Source organism: Nannospalax galili, unplaced genomic scaffold (genome assembly GCF_000622305.1).
Source record: "Nannospalax galili isolate Female #2095 unplaced genomic scaffold, S.galili_v1.0 scaffold95, whole genome shotgun sequence".
Lineage (NCBI taxonomy): Eukaryota > Metazoa > Chordata > Mammalia > Rodentia > Spalacidae > Nannospalax > Nannospalax galili.
Genome location: NW_008342393.1, coordinates 5,540,003 through 5,558,579, shown reverse-complemented (window position 1 = coordinate 5,558,579; position 18,577 = coordinate 5,540,003). Strand labels below are relative to the sequence as shown.

General features: G+C 38.3%; 1 protein-coding gene across 16 annotated transcripts in view; it reads left to right on the top strand.

Annotated features, from left to right (window-relative positions):
- Positions 1 to 18,577, top strand: part of Spag9 (sperm associated antigen 9) — a 159,187-nt gene that overhangs the window by 23,745 nt on the left and 116,865 nt on the right. For 15 of the 16 annotated variants that reach the window (XM_029566107.1, XM_029566104.1, XM_029566102.1 and 12 more), the window contains exon 2: positions 4,216 to 4,336. In XM_029566107.1, coding sequence (XP_029421967.1) covers positions 4,216 to 4,336 — 121 coding nt within the window. Of the gene's footprint in view, positions 1 to 4,215; positions 4,337 to 15,456; positions 15,538 to 18,577 lie in introns of those variants that run through there. The other variant, XM_008838401.1, reaches the window with a different exon arrangement.

Here is an 18,577-nt window from a genome sequence, read left to right as displayed (position 1 = left end):
GCTGGGCGTGGTGGCACTCCTTTAATCCCAGCACTTGGGAGGCCGAGGCAGGCGGATCTCTGTGAGTAAAAGAAAAAGTTCAAGGACTAATAAAGTAGGTAATGGATTAAAAAGTGCACGTTAAAAGTAGTGTGTTGGTTGGGCATGGTGGTGCACACCTCTAGTCCCAACACTGGTGAGGCAGAGGAATGCTAGGCAAGTGCTGTATCACTGGGCTATATTACTCTCTAGTGAAACATAAGGTTTCTTTTTGTAATTTATACATTCTACATAAGTTTTATTTTTTACTGTAAAACTTTTGTTATTAATTTGTTTCACATATTTAGAGCATGTCATCACTTTTCCAACTGTGGTTATTGACAGTAAGTAAAACCAAAATCCTTGCCTTCATGGAGCCTACACTGTGGTGAGGATAGGCACATAGTAAATAAGGTAAACTACTAAAATATTTAGCATGCTGGATATGGATAAGTGCTCCAGGGAAAAAAATAATCAAGGGGAGGAAGAGGCAGAGATAGGAAAATGAGTAAGGTCTCATGGATGGGGAAAAATTTAAGGTTCCACCTCTAGATAAAGAGCTACAAGCAAGCCTGGCACAGTGGTGCACACCTTTAATCCCAGCACTTGGGAGGCAGAGGCAGGCAGATCTTTGTGAGTTCGAGGCCAGCCTGGTCTACAGAGTGAGTTCCAGGCCTGTTGGGGCTACAAGGAAATCCTGTCTCAGAAAGTCCAAAATAAAGCCACAGGCAATCAGTTGCTGCTGAGAAGGAGAATCAGTCCTCTCCAAGGATGAGCTCCTTGATAAGATATTTAATCCCAAATGATCAGTCCTTAACACATATACATATAAGCACTAAATGGAATCAGTAGGTTATACAAATACATGGGGAGAAAGGGTTGGAAATTATATAAACATAGTGCTCATGTATGAAATTCTCAAAAATTATTTTAAAAAGAAGATGGTATTTAAATAAAGACATGAAGGAAAGTGAAGAGGGAGCGAGCCATTTGGTTATCTGGGTTAAAGACTTCCAACAGTAGGAAGCAAGTGCAAAGGCTTGCCTCTAAAGCCTCAACATGCTGGGAGACTTGCAAGGAGTCACAGGAAGCCGTGGAGAAAGTGGGTAATGGGGCTGGAGAGATGGCTCAGCGGTTAAGAACACTGGTTGTTCTTGCAGAAAACCCGGTTCGAATCCCAGCACCCACATGGCAGCTAACAACTGTCTGTAACTCCAGTCCCAGGGTATCCAATAGCCTCTTCTGTCCTCCGCGGGCATTGCACCACACGGGTGCACTTACCTACATGCAGGCAATACTTGCATACATTTAAAATAAAAATAATAAATAAAAATTTAAAAATTCTGAATTTATAAAAAAAAAGTAAGTAAAAGAAGATGATATCAAACAAGTAAGAGGATGGTGGGAATGGATATTGTAGACCCTGGAAGGCCCATAGAAAGGACTATAGTAAACAACTTAAAGTATCAGAAGGTCTTGAGCAGAGGAGAAAAATCTGGCTTATGTTGAAAGGATTTCCCTGGCCATTATGCATTCATTATAGAGGATTGGCCCATTTAGGAGGTGAATGCTATAGCCATATTCCAAGCAATAGCTAATGGTGGCACAGATGCCGGGCGTGGTGGCGCACGCCTTTAATCCCAGCACTGGGGAGGCAGAGGCAGGCGGATCTTTGTGAGTTTAATACCAGCCAGATCTCATAGTGAGCTCCAGGCCAGTTGGGGCTGTAGGAAGAACCTGTCTCAAAAAAAAGAAAAAGCTAATGGTGGCACAGATCAGGGTGGTGATGGAGATGATGAAAAGCTGTCAGACCTGAGGTTTATTTGCTGATGGATCTGATACAAGGTATTAGAAGAAGGAAAGAGTCAAAGCTCACTCCAAAGTTTAGGGCATGAATAAAATGATGGCAATTATTTCATGAACCAGAGAGAGGAGCAGGTTTTTGAGACTCTAAGTTAAAGGTGTTTATTAGAACCCAGATGAAATTGTCCAGGAAGTAGGCTGTGGGACATACAAATCTGAAGTTCAGGTCTAGAGATCAAAATTTGGAAGCTTCCAACATAAATTATTATTTAAAGTTAGGAAAATAGATAAGATCACCAAAGGAGGGTAGCAAGGAGGGACAGGGACATGGCTCGGTGGTAAAGGGCTTGCTACACAAGTGTAAGGATGTGAGCTTGAATCCCGAGAACCCACATCAAGCTGGGCATGATAATGCACATTGATAATCCCTATGTTTCTATAGTGAGATGAAAGGCAGAGACAAGAGAATCCTTGGAAGCTCATTGACCAGCTACACTGTCATACACAGCAATGAACAACAAAGAGACCTGTCCCAAACAAGGTGGAAGGCAGGGACTAACACCTGAGATTAGTCTTCTGACCTCTACATGTACACCTGCCTTCACATACATGAACACATACGTAGCATGCACACACACACACACACACACACACACACACACACAGAGTAAACAAAGGAAGCCAGTTCTGGCACAGGTTGTAATCCCATCTACTTGGGAGGCTGAGGCAGGAGATTGTGAGTTTAAGGCTAGCCTGGGCAACATAGTAAGGCTCTGTGTATGAAACAAACAAGGCTGGCCAGCAGATAAAGGTGTTGCCACCCAATGATGCAAGTTTGGAGACCTAAGATTAATCCCTGGATGCTGGGTAAATGTGGAAGGAAAGAACAGACTCCACAAAGATGACCTCTGACTGCCACGTGTGCACTGTGTGGCATGCATTCCTATAAATGCTTGCACATAGACACTAAAAATTTATTTTTATTGTTATTTGTGTTTTGCCTGCATGTATATATGTGTACCATGTGTGTACTTGGTGTCCACAGAGGCCAGAAGAGGACATGGGATTTGTTGGAGTTGTAGATGGTTGTGAGCAGCCATGTGGGTACTAGGAACCAAACCTAAATCCTCTGCAAGAGCACTCGGTGCTCTTAACTGCTGAAGCATCTCTCAAGCCCCCATACACTAATACACTTTTAATTTTTTTTAAAAAAGAAACTGACAAAAATTAGGAAGGAAAAGTGTCCAAGGACTGAGTACTTCAGTGTGAAGTTGGGGAGGAGTTGTCAGCAAAGAGGACCAAGAAAGAACAGCTAGAAAAAGCAAGGCAAACAAAGAAAAATACTGGAAGCCAAATGAATAAAGAAGAGTATTTCAAGGAACACAGGGATTATCCATATTAATCTATCCCCAGCCTTAAGATCTCTTACTAATCAAATAATCACAGCATATTATTTCATCATTCTTTTGTCTTGTACATATTATTGATTAAGTAATTATTCTCAACTTAAGATGAATATGTAAGTATACTAAAAGATTTATTATAATGGGATATATATCCCTTTAGAATGTCTATTATGTAAAATGAAAACACCTTACTAAACATATTTTGTTATATTTTTACTTCTGTATTTGGAGGTTTTTAAATACAATTTTCATAGAAAAACTTAAAATCAACCAAATTTTATGACTTGTAGACCTCTTTTTTGTTGCTACTTGTTTTTTTTTTTTCTTTCCCCCCGTTTTTTTGGGGGGCGCCGCCCTGCCCCCCCAGCGCCCCTGAATCCCTTTGTACCCCCCGGGCTGGCTTTGACCTCATGGAGATCCGCCTGCCTCTGCCTCTGCCTCCGCCCCCCAAGTGCTGGGATTAAAGGTGTATGCCACCATGCCCGGCCTTTTTTTTTTTTTTTAAATATTTTATTTTTTATTTCATGTGTATGCGTGTATTGCCTGAATGTAGGTAAGTGCACCCGTGTCGTGCAATGCCCAAGGAGGACAGAAGAGGCCGTCAGAGCCCATGGAACTGGAGTTACGGACTGTTGTTAGCTGCCATGTGGGTGCTGGGATTCGAACCTGAGTCTTCTGCAAGAACAACCAGTGTTCTTAACCACTGAGACATCTCTCCAGCCCGCTACTTGTTTTTTAAAATATATTTTTGAAAAATTTCTGTATGGGGGGGCACATGTCTCAGCATGGATGTGAGGGTCAGGGTTCTCTCCTACCATGTCCTGGAGATCAAACTTGTGTTGTCAGGATTGGATTGGTGGAAGGCACCTTTATCTGCTGAGCCATCTTGCCAACCCTTGTTATTTTTGATACCAAAAAAGTATAGGAGTTGAAAATATGAAAAAAGATTTTTTCTCTGATGAAAATGTGTATTGTTCTTCTTTATCAGAAATTCATTGAATTTGAAGATTCTCAAGAACAGGAAAAAAAGGATTTACAGACTCGAGTGGAATCTCTAGAATCTCAAACAAGACAACTTGAACTCAAAGCAAAAAACTATGCTGACCAGAGTAAGTAAAAATGCTACTCATAAGTACTCCTTAAAGAATGGACTTCAACAGTGGGTGATTCATACTGGCATTTGGCAAGGATTCCAAATACATGCTTAAAATTGTAATCACAGTGTCAAGAGTGTGACCTAGGTGATGGCATTAATTATTTTTGTTCCCATTTTACATGGTCCCACATATACAGAAATGGCTAAATTAGAGACACCTGCTAGACTCAGTTCTTCAGTTTAGCTGGCAACCTGTTTGTAGTTAGCATTGTGCTATCTTTGTTATGCAGCTATGTGCATGTGGATCAGTTTTTCTGATTTTGATGAAGTATACGGAGTTCTATGGTTTCTGTCTGTATTGCTTTGAAGTTTATAAATATAAGAGAAACAAGCCTTGAAGTATGTATAAAAAGTGAAATCTTTTTTGTTCCTTTTGATGAAAAGTAAGGGCATTTAGGGTTATAGAAGTTTATCTTTCAGATTCGTTTTTAATACAATTTCACATTATTCTTGACTTTTAACATGATTATTTCAAATCTCAAAGAGAATTTCTCTTTTTGACTAATGAAAATGGACCTCATTAAGTCAAAATTATAAAAAAAAATGGTGAAAGTGAAATCTTTTTTGTTCCTTTTGATGAAAAGTAAGGGCATTTAGGGTTATAGAAGTTTATCTTTCAGATTCGTTTTTAATACAATTTCACATTATTCTTGACTTTTAACATGATTATTTCAAATCTCAAAGAGAATTTCTCTTTTTGACTAATGAAAATGGACCTCATTAAGTCAAAATTATAAAAAAAAATGGTGAGAAACTTTGTGACCCAGTTTTTCTTTTTAAAATTTGTGTGTGTGTGTGTGGGGGCACATATGACATGGTACCCATGTGGAGGTCAGGACAAGTTACATGAATTGGTTCTCTTTTTCTACCATGTCGGTAGGTCCTAGGGATCAAACTTAGGTCATCAGAATCAGCAGCAAGCCACTTTACCCAATGAGCCACCTTGCCTGCCTGTGACCCCACGTCTGATACAAGTTGACAGAATTACAAACTTTCAGAATACTAGAGATCAAAAGATGACTATACAGACAGTTATTCTTTTTCCTGCAACATTCTTTTGGGCTGTATAACACCTGCTGTGTTTTTTTTGTTTTTTTTTTTTAATTTAAGATGGGAGTCTGTATAGCCAGGCTGGTCTCAAACACGTGATCTTCCTGCCTCAGCCTTCATAGTGCTGGTTTAATAGGTGTTTGTCTCCATACTCAGCTGTGATATTTGCTGTTAAGGGACTGCCAATTGTCATGAATAACTTTTACCACCAGGCTTGGAATGTATGTGAGAGCAGAACCGAGTACACCATGTAGAACTCCAGAAGGGCTTGATAGAGCTAAATGAAAATCAGTGTGAATTTAGAGTTCCCTCTAGAATTCAAGAACTCACATGACTGTTGAGCAGATATTGTAGGAGAGCCAATGGGTATTTGGTTACAGAAGCTAACGAGTGAAACAATGAGCTATGTGTCATATCTTTGAGTTTTTAGACTTGATGATACATAGAGTTGTGTAGCTTCCCTTGGTTAATTAAGGAGTCAATGATTTCTATGATTCTGCTATAGGTTCTTCTATGGAAGTTTAAGCACTTAGGGACCTTGTGATGGACTCAACTGTGCACATTGGAATCATGCTACTGTGGCTAGCACTCATCTGGAGAACAGTCTTGTGGCAATGACAAGCTTTTGGTACATTTTAAAGAGGTGAACATCTATTCAAAGAAGAAAATTTGGCTATTTTCTTTTGTTTTCTTGAGATGGTCTCACTGCATAGCCCAGGCTGGCCTCGAACTCAGAGCAGTCCTGCATCAGCCTCCCAAGTGTTGAGAATATAAATGTGAGCTACCATACTCATTAAAAATTTGGCTATTGCCAGGTGTACTGGAACTGGAGTTAAGGATGGTTTGCAGCTGCCATGTGAGTGATGGGAATTGAACCCAGGTCCTCTGCAAGAGCAGTCACTGCTCTTAGCTGCTGAGCCATCTCTCCAGTCCAAAAAATATTTAATTAAAAAAAAATCTTTTAATTAAAATGAAGCAATACTTCTTAAGAAAGGAATGAAAGGTTGGAGAGATGGCTCAGCAGTTAAAAGCGTACCCCTTTAATCCCAGCACTCAGGAGGCAGAGCCGGGCAGATCTTTGTGAGTTCAAGGCCAGCCTGGTCTACATAACAAAACAAAAAAACAGCAAAAAAAATTGGTTATTGAAGAAATTTTTTTTTTTTTTTTTTTTTTTTTTTTTTAAATCTTTTTGAGACAGGGTTTCCCTGTAGTCCCAGCTGGCCTGGAACTCACTATGTAGGCTCGCCTTGAACTCACAAAGATTTGCCTGCCTCTGCCTCCTGAGTGATGGGACTAAAAGGCCGTGTTCTGAAGATAATATTTTAATACTAAATTGATCAGAAATTATAATCACCCAATAAAGACGTAGGGAACCAATTAATACTTCATTATTTTAATGATTTTTTTTCTTAAGTGCCACATTTTCAACAGAAAATTTTCTTTTGACCTGAAAAAATATCTCTAGACATGAGTAATATGTTTCTATGATAGGAATGAAATTAAAAGAAGAATTGCTTTATCCTTGATATCATATTTTTGATATAAAACTAACCTGTCTCACATTCAGGGGAGATACTGTTGTTTTTCCACAAAAAACTAGAGACAATCAGGACAGGAGAAATGGCTCAGTGGTTAAGAGCACTTACTGCTTTTCCAGAGGACCTGGATTTGGTTTCCAGCATCCACAGGGTGTCTAACAGCCATCCTTAACTCCAGTTCCAGGGGATCCAATGCCTTTTTCTGGTCTCTGAGTGCATTGCATGACATAGGTACATTTAACATACTTTCAGGCAAAACATTCATTTAAATTTAAAATTTAAAAAAAAAAAACTTAAAAAATAGATGCAATGGATTACTAATTTTTTTCCTTAGGTACATTAGCCTTTTATTAACAAAACTAAAAAATGTATTTTTTTCTATTCCTTCTAATAAATGAAATAAAACATTTAAGAAATTATATTTGTGTGTCAAAATTTGTCTTTTTTTAAATATTTTATTTATTATTTTCATTTCATGTGTATGAGTGTATTGCCTGCATTTCTGTGAATGCACCTGAGTTGTGCAATGCCAAGGAGGTCAGAAGAGGGCGTCGGACTCCCCTGGAACTGGAGTTAAGGATGGTTCGTAGCCACCATGTGGGTGCTGGGAATTGAACCCGGGTCCTCTGCAAGAGCAGTCAGTGCTCTTAACCACTGAGCCATCTCTCCAGCCCCCAAAATTTGTCTTTTTTAGTATTCTAGATTTGTTATCTAACAGTGAGTCACACACAGTGTTTTTGGAATTGTCACATTCTATGTATCCTCATTCCTTTTTATTTTTAAAAAATAAATTTATTTATTTATTTATTTTTATTTTGTGTGTGAGTGTTATGCCTGCATGTATGTAAGTGTACCCGTGTTGTGCAGTGCCTGTGGAGGAAAGAAGAGGGTGTTGGATCCCCTTAACTGGAGTTAAGGATGGGTGTTAGGCACCATGTGGGTGCTGGGATTCAAACCTGGGTTTTCTGCAAGAACAGCCAGTGCTCTTAACTGCTGAGCCATCTGTCTAACCCCCCATTCCTTTCTTAAGAAGTATTATGTTTCATTTTAATTAAAAGATTTTTTAAAAATTAAGTATTTTTTGGACTGGAGGGATGGCTCAGTGGTTAAGAGCACTGACTGCTCTTGCAGAGGACCCGGGTTTGATTCCCAGCACCCACATGGCAGCTGCGAACTGCCCTTAACTGCAGTTCCAGGGGAATCTGAAGCCCTCTTTTGACCTCTGTGGCAATGCATGACATGGGTGCATTCACATACATGCAGGCAATACATTCATACACATAAAATAAAAATAATAAATAAAATATTTTTTAAAATTAAGTATTTTAAGAAAGTAATACACTTGAAAGAAGGAAGAAGCTCTTTACCAAATGGTTTTGAGCATTTTGTTTTGTTTTCTTTATTGTTTTGAGACAAGGCCTCACTGACTATTGAACTACTACTCCCTTCTTCCATCGCCTTCCAAGTGCAGGGATTACATGTCTATGCCACTGTACTCAGCTTCTTTGTGCAGTTTGTCAGTTTCTGACTCCTGGGTGATGGAATTGTAGTGTGAGCCACTACACCTGGCCTTTTCTTATTTTCTGTTTTACCCCATTTAAATTCTGACCAGTGTGTCTGTCTGTCTGTCTGAATCTATTTTTTTTTTTCTTAAAAGATATATGTATGTGTGGTGGATGCCTGAGGAGGCCAGAGGAAGGTACCAGATCCCCTGGAACTGGAGTTATAGGCATTTATGAACTGCCTTATGTGGGTGCTGGGAACCAAATTCAGGTCTTCTGGAAGAGCAGCAAGTGCTGTTAACTGCTGATCCATCTCCAGACCCTAGAACTAACTTTTTGTTATTTCAAGATAGGAGGTCTCATATAGTTGAGGTTGATCAGGAACAAGCTGAGCTGACCTTGAACTCCTGATCTCCCTTCTTCTACCTCTGGAAGACTGGGGTTACAGGCCTGTGTGCCACCACCTCAGTTTATGTGGTTTGGGAATTGATTCCGAGGCCTAACACTTGCTTGACCAGCACTCTACCAATTGAGCTACATCTCCAGCCTCCCAATTTTTCTAGAAATATTTTTGACATTGTTTTGGTGGGGACTTTACTCTCTTAACTTTATTTCTTCCTGATTTTCTTTATCAGTCAAGGAGCCCTTCAGTTTTTTTAATGCCTATGTGTGTATGTGTGTGTTTATGTGGGTGTACATGCTTGTGGAGGCTAAAGGACAGCTTTGGGTGTCATCCACAGAAATGCCATCCACCTCTTTTGAGACATAGTTATTGACTTAGAGCTCACCACCTTACTGATCAGATTTCACTGGTTAGCCAGTAATGCCCAAGGATCCTCCTCCTGTCTCTGCCTCCACAGTGCTGGGATTATAAATGCACCATCACACCCAGTATTTTGACTTGAGTTTTGGGGATTGAACTCAAGTATTCATGTTTGCAAGTCAGTCACTTTACCAATTGAGCTCTCTCTCCAGCCCTTGGCCCCTTAGTATAAAAAATTATTTATTACTGTGTGTGTATAATGTGCATGCGTTGTGCTTGTGTGGAGGTCAGAGGACAACTTTGTAGAGTTGGTTCTCTCTTTCCATCTTTACATGAGTTCTGGGGATTGAACTCAGGTCATCAGGCTTGTGTGGCAAGTGCTTTACCTGCTAAGCCATATCACTGGCCCTGCTGCCTTATTTTTTTAAAAGATGATACTAAGTCGTAATTATTACTATCATTTGGTGCCCTATATGCTAGGAAATCCAGGACCAGGAATAAGAGCTTTTTAAGAGATGAAAATAAATTTCTGTAGGCAATGTCAGACTGGTTTATTTATTTATACAGACTCTTGATATATAGCCCATGCTGACCTTGAACACTCTGTCCCTCCTGCCTCAGCCTCCTGAGTGCTGAGATAGAGGTGTGCAGTACCATATTGGCTTTAATTTCTAAGTTTTCATCTGTATAGTGTGTTAGGGTCTGTAATTTTAATTTCTGAACATGTCAATTCTGGTTGATGTGTTTTAAGGCATATGTTATTTTTACCATTATAGAAGTCAAAGCTCTGCTTTGAAGACAATTTCCCATTTTAAAAGGGGAAATTTTGGTTGTAGTTGTTTTCAACATGAAAAGCAAGTAAAAGTAAAGAAATAGGAACTGAATTAAAGGATATTCTTACAGCTTAAATTTTTTTGTTCCTTTTATTTGTGGTGGATAGAGCATGTATGTGACAAGTGGCAGCCAGAGAACAACTTGTAGCAGTCAGCTATTCCTCTACTGTGTGGGTCCATCAGGCATGGCGGCAAGCACCCTTATCTGCTGAGCCATCTGGCTGACCCCTCTTTACAGATTATGATAGTGTGGAATTTTTTAGATTGAGGTATGATTTAACAATATTGAGAAGCTGGGTCTATTAAACATTTTGTTACAATTTTGTGATAATGTTTGAGTTTGGAGCTTTCTTGTTCTTTCTTCTTTTAGACATTGAGCCAACATGAAATATCTTTGATTTATACAACATAAGTAAAACATTTTTTTAAAATGCTGTATATTATTTACCCGAGTTAACAATAAGGCATATGTTATTGTGATATGGCTTAGCAGTGGCAAGTGCTTTACCTGCTAAGCCACATCTCTTTACCTAAGAGTTAACAATAAGGCGTAGTTAACACTCTTGCTAACTGACATCTTGTGATCCTTCAAGAAGAATCTGAAATATATATAGTATGAAATAAGGAAGTTGTAAATTGACAAAGTCCAGTTTGGTACTTACCAGAAAATACCTTTTTTATTCATTGTTTCTGTTTTAGCACTATTCTGTCTCAAGCCCAATGTTGAATGAGTGAAGTAAATATATACATTTAAACACAGTTAAAATATAAACTACAGTATGCCTAGCATTACACAATGGTTGTGGTGTGGTTGTAGTAGAGAAATAGAATAAGGTTCTTGTGTCAGAGAAATCATGTTTTTGAGGAGGGGAAGGAAGTTATATGCGTGCTCTTCTGGTCATGCTGTTTGTTTTTTGTCACTCACAGTGTATGACAATTTTGTATCATGAGCATTTTCCCTATTGTATAATCTTTGTTTTAGATATGTTTATTTATTTACCCTGATTTGTATTTATTATTGAGGGGCAGCACACATGTGGAGGTCAGAGAACAGCTTTATGAAGTTGTTTTTCGCTTTTACATGTGTTCTTGGGCTCTAACTCAGGTTACCAGGTTTGCACAACAAATGCTGAGCCATCTCATTAGCCCAATATATAAATTTGAGGCAAGATCTCTTGACTCCTATGTAGCCCAGTCTGACCTTGGACTCTTGATCCTCTTACCATAGCCTACTAAGTAAGGGGATTATAAGCATATACCACCATACTCACTTAATCTATTATTTATTTTACTAACTTGTTAATTTATTTGGTGATGGAGGGCATATGCCATGGTGCATGCAAGTGGAGTTCAGAAGACAACTTATAGTTGGTTCTCGCCTTCTGCCATGTGGATCCCAGGGATTGAACTCAGGTCATCAGGCTTGGTAGCAAGTGTCTTTATGTGCTGAGCCATTTTGACAGCCTTAATCTATTTATTTAATGTCCGAATACTTTAAACATCCAAAAGCTATGCCATCTATTAGCAGTTGTTTTTCCTAAAGAACTATGCTTCTTTTCTCTAGTGAGAATTATTTAATGGTCATTTAATTTTTTTGTGTTTTTGAGATAAGATCTTGCTATGTAGCTCAAGCTGGTCTCATTCATAGCAATCCTCCTGCTCAGGTTCACAAGTGCTATTGCTTTTTAAATCTTGGCTACCCGGAAACTTAAGACAAACTTGGTAACAACTGGTTTGGACCCTACTCAGTTATCACATTTAAATTGCTTTTCTCATAGATCCAAATTTAATGTAATCTTGAAAGCTCTGTCAAATTCTTTGCTGAATGATGGAAATAGGCTGGGTTGGCGCTGCATACCTATAGTCCTAGTGCTCAGGAAGGTGGAGGCAAAGGAAATCAGTAGTTCACGGAAAGCCTGTTCTATATAGCAAGTTCAAGGCCATTCTAGGTTCCATGAGACCCTGTCTCAAAACAAAAACAAAAAACCCCACAAACAATCAGAGTAAAAATAAATGTAAGCTAGGCAGGGATTGAAGTTTGCTGATGGATGGCTGACCTAGCACTAGGGAAGCTTTGCACTTTGAAGGAGGTATTTTTTTCTAGTATGGTGAATCATGTTGCAGTAAATACTTTTTCACTTCTATAGGTTTTCCTTTCTTTTGATAATTTTCTTAGACTATATTTAAGGAAACTGGTCAAGGATTATGAAAATTTTACTTTAAAAAATTTAAAAAATCTATATCATCTCCCTCCCATCTACTTACTCATCTAGCTCTCCCTCCCTCCCTGTCTATCCACCATCCATCCATCCATCCATCCATTAATCAAGGTGGGGTCTCCCTGTGTAGTCCTATCTGGCCAGGAACTTGCTCTGGAGAACAGGCTAGCCTTGATCTCACAGAGATCTGCCTGCTTCTGCCTCTTGAGTGCTGAGATTAAAGGCGTATGCCACCATGCTAGGCCCTATTTTATTATTTTTAAATTATGTGTATGTGATGAGTCTGTGCCCATGATTGTTGGTGCCCATGGAAGTCAGAGGCATCAGACCATTTGGAGCTGGAGTTACAGGCAGTTGTGAGTCACCCAGTATGGATGTTGGGAATTGAACTCTGATTCAGTATTCACTTTTAAACACTGATCCATATCTCCAGCACCCGGAATATGAACATTATTTTTTCTCTTCATGATATTTACAGTGTTTGACCAATTCTAATGTGAACTGAATTTTATCATAATTCCTGAATTTGACAATTACTAACAGCATGTCAGCACTCAGAACTGTTACAGACCTCTTGTCACTCCATGCTTAGAAGATTGATTGCCCTCTACCCCAGCTCCTTAGTTTGCAATAGATTGCTTTTTCTTAGGTATGGAGCCATTACTTTTTGTGGGGATGAAGATGGACCGATTTAAATGGCAATCACTTTATTATTATTATTATTATTATTATTATTATTATTATTATTTTAAAGTATTTATTTGGGAGCATTGTAGGTTCACATACACTTGTTAGTAAAAATAGAGATCCCATGTAAATGGCAATTGCTTTTAAGCTATTTGAAGAATCCTCTCTGATTGTACCTTGCTTCCTTTGAATGAAAATCCATTTTTAAAAATTAAATGGAACGGCCAGCTGTGGTGGCCCTTTAATACCAGCACTCAGGAGGATCTCTATGAGAGCCAGGCCAGCCTGGTTTACATAGAGAGTCTTAGGCCAGCTGGGGCTACAGGGAGACCCTGTCTCAAAAAGACAAAATGAAACAAAACAAAAATTAAATGGAAAAATGTTGACAACTAAAGACATGTAGTAGAGCCTGTACCTTCCTACCCTTTCTGTACCCCTTTTAGCAATTCAAAGGCTTTTTAATTTGATGAAGATCTTAGTCTAGTAAGATACCACCAAGCCTTCATCTTGAAACTTTGTTATTGGAAGGAAAATACTTATTTCTTTGTCATAAGAATACTAGCCACTCTATTAGTTGGAAAGTATAAAGTATGTGGAAGTAATATAGTCATTAACATTCTGTATTTTAAAAGGATAAATGACTCCAGACCTTCAAAGTGAGATGTCTGCTAATGATATGATAGATAAGAATGTCCACACCTCAGAAGAGAAAACGTAAATACTTTTAGTTATTACGTCTGTTTTCATACTCGAGTTAATATTTGAGGGAACTTAAACCTTCAGGTTAATGAAACCTTTGTCAGTTCTTTTACCATGCTTTGCAGTTACTGTTAACATTCTGAAAAGAAGGCAGCGAAGCTGCTGTGTGGTATAGCACACTTGCTGAGCAGAGCAAGGCCCTAGGTTCAGTCCCTAGCACAGCAAGAAAAATTCTGAAGGAGAAGGCAAATAATAAGTCGTCTTATTCTTTTAAGTTTTAGATTTTCAATAGAAAATCCTTTCTACATAATTTTTAGAATAATAAAGATAGTTGATGATTTGTGGTTTTGTTGATGATGTGCTGTTTTTTTGAGGCAACTTGAGAAATTTCAGATTTATATTTTCCTTTTTTTTTTTTTTTGTCTTTTGGAAACAGGGTCTCCCTGTAGCCCCAGCTGGCCTGGAACTCACTTTGTAGACCAGGCTGGCCTTGAACTCATAGAGATCCACCTGCCTCTGCCTCCTAAGTGCTGAGATCAGAGGTGCATGCCACCACACACCTGGCTCCGCATATTTTATTTTCCAGTTAAAAAAATGACAATGGAATTAATTATTTTAACTTGGGTTCAGAATCTTTTTTTTTTTTTTTGAGACAGGGTCTCCCTGTCCTGGAACTCACTGTCCTTGAACTCACAGATCTGCCTGCCTTTGCCTCCCAAGTACTGGGACTAAAGGCATGTGCCACCATACCTGGTGGGTTCAGAATCTTTGTATTTAATAAACTTAAGGGCTATTTGTTTTTTTCTTGCAAAAGCAGAAAATCAGGCATAGTAGAATTTATGCAAACAGTAACATTTTGCTGCCTCTGTTTCATTAGGTAATACTGTGGTCTTTGCTGTATTATCTGTATTTAGGGTCTTCTGCTTCTGTAGTCTAGGGCTGTCTGTTGAGAACATTAAAGTTGTAGTTAATGATATCTAGAACTGAAGGTTTTGTAGAAATTAAATCTTTATGATAAAAGTCAAAGGTTTTAATTTAGAGAACAGGAAAACAATGAGTTAATTGATTTTTTTCCCCTTCAAACAATAGAGATAGATAAGGAAGATGCTGAACTGTATTTCTATAATTTCAGAAGGTAAAATGGAAGGAAGTGAGTATGTTGGTTTGGGTGTGTTATGAGGAACTATTTCTTGACCATGCAGATGACGCACAGGCATATGTGCTGAGGTAAATCATGACTCCTCTCTACATGGAGACTGTAAGTAGGAGAGAAGCCACATTTCTGTTAAGGATGGCATAGGTGACATCTTTAGACAGTGACTATGTCTGGTTGTTAGAAGTCCTTACCACTGGGACTTTTTCTTTGAAGTTAACCCCTCTCTGTTTTAAGGATATGATCATTGATTCATGAGAGTTTTAAAAATATCATTGCACATTGTGTTTTTGACTAATGACATGTAATGTCTTTCTGAAATCTTTTGAAAGTTAGAGGCATAGTGAAGGCCTTGGTAGAGGAGAGGTTTCTATTACTGTTATGATACGGTTGTTTGAGATTTGTTTCCTTTTAAGTCAGCACTTGGTTCTTGCTTACCTTTTGTGCTTTTGATGCTAAATTGTTCAAGGAGAATCTCTAAAAGACCAATGCTAATCCTCTTAGGTCCACTAACAGTTGGATTATCTGCCTTCCATGAACAGTAAGAACTAATGATTCCTTTTGAGAAGGCAAATAATGAGTTGGATGTGGCATTCTAGCAGGTCTGTTTCTCTTTCTTCCCCCCATAGGCCTATCAGCAGTCTGATGGGGCAGAAGACAACAGAGATGGAAGGTGTTCCAAACTTGGCAAAGGCCATCAATCTAAGGAGGTAAGCTCTGATTTTGAGCCGGCAGAGCAGGTAGCTCTTCCTGCCTTAATCATATCCTCTTGGCTCTGTGGAAAGATGGATAAAAAGAAAGAGCATTTAAAATGAGACTAAAGTATCTCCATTAGCATTTATTATAAGGGGAAGTTTTGGATTATTCTTTTGATTGTATGCTTTCTTGCTCCTCCCCCTCTTTTCATTTTAGATCCCATGACTTTTTCTCTCTCTCAAGAAAATTAACAGTTAAAAAATGGCAGCTTGGTCATCTGTTGTTTTGGGATAGAAAATGATAAGCAGTTCTTGTTTATTTCCAGTCAATGTCAGGATGCAGCTAGTCTTGATGAGTATAATGATAAGATTTTCCTGAGATCATTCTAAAGTATGGGTTCACTCATTAAACAAGAAATGATCTTTTAATATAGTTTAGATGTATTGCAGCAACATAGGGATTGGTTAATCTTATGGTACTTGAGGCTTTGGGGGCTGTCTGTAGTCCTTTCCCAGATGATCTTTTCCTTCCTACTTTCCCCTTCCTTTCTTCTCTTTTTCTTTTCCCTTTACTGGTTCCCCAGTGGCATTCAGGACTCTCAAGAAAGGACTCTTCCCTGTGTTAAAAGATACTTTTCAGAGTGGTTATACCATTTGATGTTTCTTAGGCCTTGAGTAATACGTTTACTGGATATGTTGTTGTATGGAGTTATTGCATTTTCAGATAAGAATGAGTGGTTCTGAATTTATTGATTTTTGTGAATTATATTATCAGAGCATATGTATATATTGTGCATAACTTATGCATTTAAATGATCTGTTATGTGATCATATGATATTTATATGATTTGCAGTATTTTTTCCTAAAAAGATAATACTAGCATTAGGTAAAGAAAACCTGAAATACAGAAAGTCTGGGTACTTTCTGTAGGTATTAAGGCAGAGAGAGTAATTGCTAGAATAGTAATCACAATAACAAAGACATAAACCGTTCTTAAGTCCTAATGGAGTAGCATACCTTTCATAATTTAGTATACCTTTTATGAGAACTTTAATACATGTTTATAAGTTAATATACTAAACTAACTTTGGCCGCTGTAACTTACAAGCTATGAAAATTACAGTTACGGACTGTAGAGTAATATTTCAGCCAGTGATGGAGTACATATATCACAGAAGCCCCATCAAATTGTATCACCCAGTGACATCATAGCAGAGTTTGTGTGAGAATACTGTATCATGTTTGCGCAATGATGAAATTGGCTAATGAGACATTTCTGAGACCATATCCTTAGTGTTAGAAGACACATAGCTGTAAAATGGCTTAAATGTTATTTCTTGTTCATGTAAAATTGAAAAAGTAGGCCGGGTGTGGTGGCACACGCTTTTAATTCCAGCACTTAGGAGGCAGAGGCAGGCGGATCGCTTGTGAGTTCAAGGCCAGCCTGGTCTACCATAGTGAGTTCCAGGACAGCTGGGGCTACAGAGAGACCCTGTTTCAAAAAGATCAAAAAAAAAAAAAAAAAAAAAAAAAAAAAAAAAAAAAAAAGAGAAAAAAGAAAAAAAGAAAAAGTAGATGTTTCTGATAAATGGAGAACTTATTTGGGAACATAGGCATCTTTCAATTTATGACTTACAAATAGTTCATTATACCCATGATACCCATGTGTATTAAGTTGGAAGACTAAAAACAAAAATGCAGGATTATGTATGGAAGGTTTATATTGGGCCAGGTGTAGGGGTCCCACACATTGCCTGAAGGTAGAGTATGCAGCGTAACTTCATGACTAAGAGAAAGGAAACTACTTTGGTTAACATTTGGTTGGCCTTTGCAAAGCTTAGCTTAACAGTTTCTGTAGTAGGTGGTGATTTTATTTAGTGTTGAGGCTATGTAATGAATACACTTAAAGCTTAGCAACCATCTGTGTATTCTTTCTACTGTGAATTATTTGGGAAAGAGAGGACTTTTTGGTTTGTTTGTTTATTTTTGAGACTGGATCTCATATAGCCCAGGAAGCCTCAGACTTGCTATATAATTGAGTATGGCTTTGAACTCCCAATTATGAGAAGATATAGGCATGTGCCAGCATGCCCAGCTTAGTTGAAAATACCTCTTTTTGTAATTTGATTTTCAGTTTGTATGTGTATGAGTGTTTTGCTTGCATGTATATAGGTGTGTATCCATGCATTCAGTGCCCATGGAAGCCAGAAGAGGACAGCAGATCCCCTGGAACTGAAGTTACAGATGGTTGTGAGCTGCCATTTGGGTGCTGGGAACTGAACACAGGTCCTCTGTAAGAACAGTCAGTGCTGTTAACCTCTGAACCATTTCTCTAGACCCTTAATTTTTTTTGACTGATTTTCATTTTATATGTTAGTATTTTCCCTACATGTATATGTAAGTTGGCACCCAAGTCATGCAAATGCTTGCAGAGGTCAGAAGAGGGTATTGGATCCCCTGGAACTGGAATTATACAGCTCTTAGCTGCCATACAGGCACTGGGAACAGAAACCTAGTCCTCTGCAGGAGCAGCCAGTGCTGTTAACTGCTGAGCCATATCTCTAGCCCCTGAAAATATCTTAAAATACATTAAGAAAATGAGCATTTGTACTTAACAGAAATGATATTTTAAGAATTTTAACTCTTGTGAAAATAACATAAGTATAAACTGATAATCCATATAATGAAATATAATTCAGCACAGAAAAAAATGAACAAACCATGCTAAGAGAGGGAGTAACCTCAAATGCATAATACTGTAGAAAAAAAATAACTTGGAAAGGCTTCATGCTGTATGATTCCAGCTATGTGGCATTCTGGAAAAGACAAATCTGAAGACAATAAAAAGGTAGGTGACAGTATACCCTTACTATGGATGTTGATAAAGGGGGCAAGAAGAAGCCTTGATTTTGCTATTTATTAAAAAAAAAGTCTGTTAAAATCACGACTGGATGTGGTGCTGCACACTTACAATTCCAGTGCTTGAGAGGCAGAGAAGGGAGGATCACTGAGTTTTTAAAAAAATATATTTATTATTTTTATTTTATGTGTATG